This window comes from Emiliania huxleyi (genome assembly GCF_000372725.1).
Source record: "Emiliania huxleyi CCMP1516 unplaced genomic scaffold EMIHUscaffold_909, whole genome shotgun sequence".
Taxonomy (NCBI): domain Eukaryota; phylum Haptophyta; order Isochrysidales; family Noelaerhabdaceae; genus Emiliania; species Emiliania huxleyi.
The window spans coordinates 7947-13857 of NW_005195227.1; the positions used below are offsets into that span (position 1 = coordinate 7947).

Consider the following 5911-nt stretch of genomic DNA (forward strand, 5'->3'; position numbering starts at 1 on the left):
CGCATCGAAGACTTCCAGATCGTCTCTCTCCAGATCATCGCTGAGGCTGCCACCTCTCCTGTTCTACAGTCGCCGCGATCATGTCGCTCACCCCCACCTTCCCTGCTCACACAGGCGTTACTGTTTCACATGCCCTTATACCGGGGGAAGAGCATTGCCACATGTGTGCCGGGCGAACTGCGGCTCCAGCGCTTCGCCTTCTCGACGTCGGTGGTGGTCCGGGTCTCGCTTGCCAACCCGGGCGCGGAGGAGCTAGCCAACGAGCTCGCCGACTCCTTCGCCAACATCACCGTCTCCACCGCCGAGGAGGCCGACGACGCGACCCACATGCTCCTCTACCTGAACGAGGAGACCTGGTCGGACGAGAGGCTGGCCGAGCAGGTCAAGAAGGGGCGCGCGGACAAGCTGAAGATCGTCATGGCGCACGAGAACGACCCGGACCGCGGCGGCTGCGAATTCTCCAAGTTTTTCGAAACCACGCCGCAGGAGCTCATCGCCGGAGGCCTCTACAATGGCGACTTGGCGCGCGCGTGCTACCCCGGACGCCACCACGAGGTGCACGCGTGCGCCGCACGCCTCCCCCTCGCGCCGTGATCTCTCCGCGCATGGTGCTTTTCACGCGTAGGTGTCGCTCATTCTTTTGGCCAAAGCGCTGGGCGCGACTCCGGGCAAGACCAAGCAGGATCTCAAACTCTTCCGCCGCATCCTGGCTCGCCTTCCTCTGGGCGGAAACCGCCCCGTCGCGCGCGGCGAGCTGACGGACGACGGCAACGACACTGCCGAGGCGTCCGCCGGGCCGCAGGGCGGGGCAGGTCCCTCCGCAGCACCCCCCCCCACGGTGACGGCGGTATGAGTTCGTGCCGGCTGCCGCCGCCCCGCCGCGGCCCGACCTCTGACTCATCGAACCGGGCGTCATGACTCATGTAGAGAAGACCGCCCTCTCGAACCCGGAGCTTTCGTGGATCTGGAGACGGTGTGTGACACACATGGCTTCCATTAGTGGCGCTTCTCCGACCACGTGTACGTGTATGCATGTGCATGTGCACTTTGTCCTCCGCTGCTCTGTCACGCTGACTGTCACTGAACGCACAATCATGTCAGCAAGCATGATGTTGTTGTTGAACTAGAGTTCTATCGTGCGTTCTCTCTCTCTCTCGTACGTAAGGTAAAAGCAGCTTTTGAATAAAATCTGTACGAACTTCGTAAGTGTAATTGTATTTGTACAATCTCCGACGCCAGCCCTAAAACCCGCACCCGCGGGAGCTTGGGCCTTGGCGCGGGCGGAGCGCGCTGCGCGGAGGGCGGAGGGTCCCTCGCCGCCGATTATGTTGCTTGATTTTTTTTGCAAACCATATGCATGTACGGCTTTAATGAGACGCGAGAGACACGTGACACGGCGGACGCAAACGACGGCGGGAGAATCGTCGTCCACCAGTTCCGGTGGCATGTCGCATGATGCGGAGTGAAGTAGACTTTTGGCTACCTCCCGCAAGCCGCAAGCGCTGCGTCACGTGAGCCGACTGCGCCCCCACCCCCGCGCGAGAGGGCAGAAGAGACAACAAAATAAAAGGCAAGTGTGTGTCCGCGCGCCGCCCGGCCCATATTTCGGCCGGCGGGGCCGCAGCGGTCTCTACTTGAGCAGCGAGCGCGCGAGCTGCTCCCTGGCTGACGCAAACATGTTGTTGAAGGACTGCTCGGTGAAGGCGGCCTGTTGGCAGCTCGAGGCGTGAGGAGACGCTGTCCACACTCTTTGCGCTGCTCTTTGCGGAGGCCGCGGTGGAGGAGGCGAGGGCAGAGGCGAGGGCAGAGGCGAGGGCGGTGGCGGCGACGGGGGAGGCGGTGATGAGGGAGGTGAGGAGTGGGGGGCGGGCGGGCGGGGCGGAAGCGGCGACCTCCGGCCCTGTGGGGGCGCCGTCAGAGCCCTTCATCCCTGCGCGCGGAAGGGGGGCGCGACGGTGCGGCGGTGGAGGCGAGAGGCGGAGAGGCAGGCCGAGCATCCGGCCGAGGGGGTAGGAAGGGGTGGGGCGAGGAGGGGGACATAGAGCCCCAAGCGGCGAGGGGCTGGCGGACGAGGCCCCCCGCCGCTGCCCTCGGCAATCGCTGCACAGCCCCTCCCCTCCCCTCTCTCCCTGCCCCGCCCTGCCCGGTTTCGCCCCGGGGGGCCAACAAACAGCGACACCACGCGGCCCGGTGCCGTTCGGGCGCCGCTCATCGCTTCGCAGCGAGCCCAGGCTCTACAAACATCTCCGTCGCGAGCTGCGCACGCCCCGCGGGTCCGTGTGACTGTAGCTGTATCTCCCAAACATCTCCCGCAGCTCAAAGCGATCTCGGCCTAATCTCCACGGCTCGAGATTGCACGAGATAAAAACGGCGCTCTCGAGGTGGGGCGCCAAGACCTGGATAGCGGAGCGCGTAGAACGCGCGCTGCCGATGTGCACAGAGCCCGGGATGGCCAGCATCCGCCCTCGTGGTCGCGAACGGCGCCGGTCGGCGCGTGCGGCTCTGCGTCAACCAGTACGGAGCCCGAAATGCGTCCAAAAGTAAAAAAATCAGCTTTCCGCGCCTCTTCACTGCTCGCCGCCGCGCAGGCGTGTTCCGGGGGCCTAGTGGAGCATTTCATCAAGTGGCGTCACCGGCTCTAGAGAAATTTATAATTTCTCAGTGGGGTTTTGACATAGTGCCCCTTGCTCGAGCCTGAGATGCGCCTGTGGCGTGTGCCGTGTGGCCTCAGGCCTCACCTCTGCGCGCTCTCTCACTCTCTGCCGCCACCTTCCCCCCTTCCTCTCTCGCCTAGTACTCGCTTGGCTCCTGCTTGGATCCGAGCTCTTCTAAAAGAGAACCGAGACCAGACTCTGCCCCCCCCCCCCCCCCTGTCGCCTCTCACACACAAGAACGCGCAGAGCTCGGCGCGCAACTAGCGTGCGGGCAATACCAACTAGCATGCGTGTGACGTGTGTGCGACCACAGCCCCCAGAGAATCCTCGAGCTTCCCCGTACACCCGTATACCGAGAGCGGCCACGCGTTTCTCCCCTCAGCAGCTCCACTACGAGCGCCGGGCCGCATCCGCCGCCATCCTGGCAGCGGCCGCCTTGGCCATCGCAACGGCAGTAACCGCGCGCCTCTCCTTGGCGGCGGACAACGCCGCCACCAGCGCCGTCTCGTCCCCCTCAACGGCCGAGTCGGCCCCACTCAGCTTCACCTTGGCCTCCTCCATCGCCGCCGTGGCCTCCTCCAGCGCCGCCTTGGCCTCCTTCAGCGCCGCCACGACCTCGTCCCTCGCCGCCCGGGCCTCCGCCTGCGCCGCCCTAGACTCCGCCTGTGCAGCCTCGGCCTCAGCCAGCGCCGCCTCCGCCACCGCCGCGGCCTCCTGCTCCGCCTCCGCCTCCTCCTCCGCCTCGTCCGCCGCAGCGTCCAAGCGCGCAGCGTCGGCCACCTCTGCCGACGCCGCCGCCTGGCTCTCCGGCGTGATGCCGAGCCGCATCCTCTCCTCGGTGAGCGTCTCGAGAAGCAGGAGGAGCCTCGCCTCCTCGGCCTTCTTCGCCGCCTCGGCTGCGGCTGCCTCCGACGGCGCCTCGGGCTCCTGCGACGGCCCCGCCCCGCCCGCCCCGCCGCCCTTCTTCTTCTTCTTCTTGCCCTTCTTGCCCTTGGCGCGCTTCTCCGCCTCGACCTCCGTAGCAGGCGGCAGTGTTGAGCGCTGTGAGGCCGTGACTGTTCTGCAGGTTGACGTGCGCGCCACGCTTCAGGAGGAGCTCGACAATCTGCGCGTGCCCCTCCTGTGCGGCGAGCATCAGCAGGGTGCGTTGAGTCTGGCCGTACTTAGACTCAACGTCGAAGAGCGTGTCCGCCTTCCCGCATTCATTCAGCCACAATCGCACGGTTCCCACGTCCGCAGCCGCCTTCAGGACGTTGTTTGGGACTTGAACACACCCGGCGCGCTGCCAGCAGGCGGCGGCGGCGGAGGTGGCGTGCGGAGTGCGGCGGAGGCGCCGGGAGGGGAGAGGATTGGCTGGCCGCGCCATTTCTTTTTTCTTTTTGTGCTGCTGCTGAACCGACAGTTTTTCTTGCGCCCACGCTGCTCGCTCGCCCGATGGTGCGGGAGGTCATCACGGTGCAGGTCGGGCAGTGCGGCAACCAGATCGGCTCCCGCTTCTGGGACCTCGCGCTGCGCGAGCACGCCGCGTGGTCGAGCGGCATCGCGGCGTACGACGAGCCGATGTCCACCTTCTTCAGGCACGTCGACGCGAGGAGCGGAGCACCCCTTGCGCTCGGCGACGGCACTGTGCCGATCTCGAGCCTGCGCGCGCGCGCCGTCATGGTCGATACCGAGGAGGGCGTCGTCTCGCAGGTCCTCCGCTCGCCACTCGCAGAGCTCTTTGACCGCTCGCAGGTCCTCGCCGACGTCTCTGGAGCGGGCAACAACTGGGCGCACGGGCACGAGCATTACGGTCCGCTGCACCGCGACGGGCTGCTCGAGCGCGTCCGCCGCGCCGCGTCGCACTGCGACTCCCTCCAGGCCTCCCTCGCCCACTCGTGATGGGGCGGAATGGCTGGACACAGCGTCAGTCCGGTCCGGTGCCTGCAGGCCTTCTCCCTGCTCCACTCCATGGGCGGAGGCACAGGCTCGGGGCTGGGCTCGTACGTGCTGGAGGCGCTCGCCGACGAGTACCCGAGGACCATCCGCTTCGCGACCGCGGTCTTCCCCTCGGAGAGCGACGACGTCGTCACGTCGCCGTACAACACTGTGCTCGCCGCCGCCGAGCTGGCCGAGCACGCCACGGTGGCGATGCCGCTGCAGAACGCTGCCCTCGCAGCCATGGTGGACCATGCGGAAGGCGGCGCCACGCCGCATGCGGCTTCCGGCGGCGACGGGCGCGGCGGCGGCAGCGGCGGCAGAGGAGGCGGCGGCGGCGGCGGCGGCGGCGGAGGCGGCGGCGGAGGGTCGCGGCGAGAGTCGCTGGCGAGCAACGGGCCTGCGTCGCGCGCGCGCGCCTTTGACGGCATGAACAACCTCGTGGCGCACATGCTGACCTCGCTCACCGCCTCGGTCCGCTTGCTGCCCCACAGTAGCACTCGCATGAAGAGACGTCACACTACACCATGTCGTGTCATGGCGACCTGTGGTGTCAGATCACATCCTGCTCCCTGTTCAGGTCCGCTTTCCTGGCGCGCTCAACACTGACCTCGCCGACCTCAGCTCCAACCTGGTGCCTTGCCCTCTCCGTCTCGGCTACATCTCGGCTACATCCCGGCGTATCTCGGCTGTTACATCTCGGCCGCATCTCGGCTACATCTCGGCTGCATCTCGTCTGCATCTCCGCGCATCTCGGCTGTCTCTCGGCTGCCTCTCGGCTACATCTCCGCGCATCTCGGCTGTCTCTCGGCTGCCTCTCGGCTACATCTCCGCGCATCTCGGCTGTCTCTCGGCTGCCTCTCGGCTACATCTCCGCGCATCTCGGCTACATCTCCGCGCATCTCGGCTACATCTCCGCGCATCTCGCCTGCATCTCGGCCGCATCTCGCCTGTCTCTCGGCTGCCTCTCGGCTACATCTCCGCGCATCTCGGCTACATCTCCGCGCATCTCGGCTACATCTCCGCGCATCTCGCCTGCATCTCGGCCGCATCTCGCCTGTCTCTCGGCTGCCTCTCGGCTACATCTCCGCGCATCTCGGCTACATCTCCGCGCATCTCGGCTACATCTCCGCGCATCTCGCCTGCATCTCGGCCGCATCTCGCCTGTCTCTCGGCTGCCTCTCGGCTACATCTCCGCGCATCTCGGCTACATCTCCGCGCATCTCGGCTGTCTCTCGGCTGCAGGTGCCCTACCCGCGCATGCAGTTCGTGCTGCCCGCCCTCGCTCCGCTCTACTCGACCGCCGCCGCGCGGTACGCCCGACATCAGCCGACATCACC

At 66.6% G+C, this 5911-nt stretch overlaps 2 protein-coding genes across 2 annotated transcripts; one reads left to right on the top strand and one right to left on the bottom strand.

The window, feature by feature from the left end:
* Window positions 1–1630: 1630 nt before the first annotated feature.
* Window positions 1631–3482, bottom strand: EMIHUDRAFT_121516 (hypothetical protein; the record flags this gene model as incomplete). Its single annotated transcript, XM_005757414.1, has 2 exons — window positions 1631–1708; window positions 3114–3482. 2 exons carry the CDS (start codon window positions 3480–3482, stop codon window positions 1631–1633), a joined length of 447 nt encoding a protein of 148 aa, XP_005757471.1.
* A 601-nt stretch (window positions 3483–4083) lies between these two features.
* EMIHUDRAFT_471261 (hypothetical protein) lies at window positions 4084–5045 on the top strand (the record flags this gene model as incomplete). The annotated part of the gene is made up of 2 exons (XM_005757415.1): window positions 4084–4514; window positions 4584–5045. Coding segments are annotated over exons 1-2 (888 nt in total), but the record flags the coding sequence as incomplete, so codon positions are not given.
* Window positions 5046–5911: the final 866 nt, after the last annotated feature.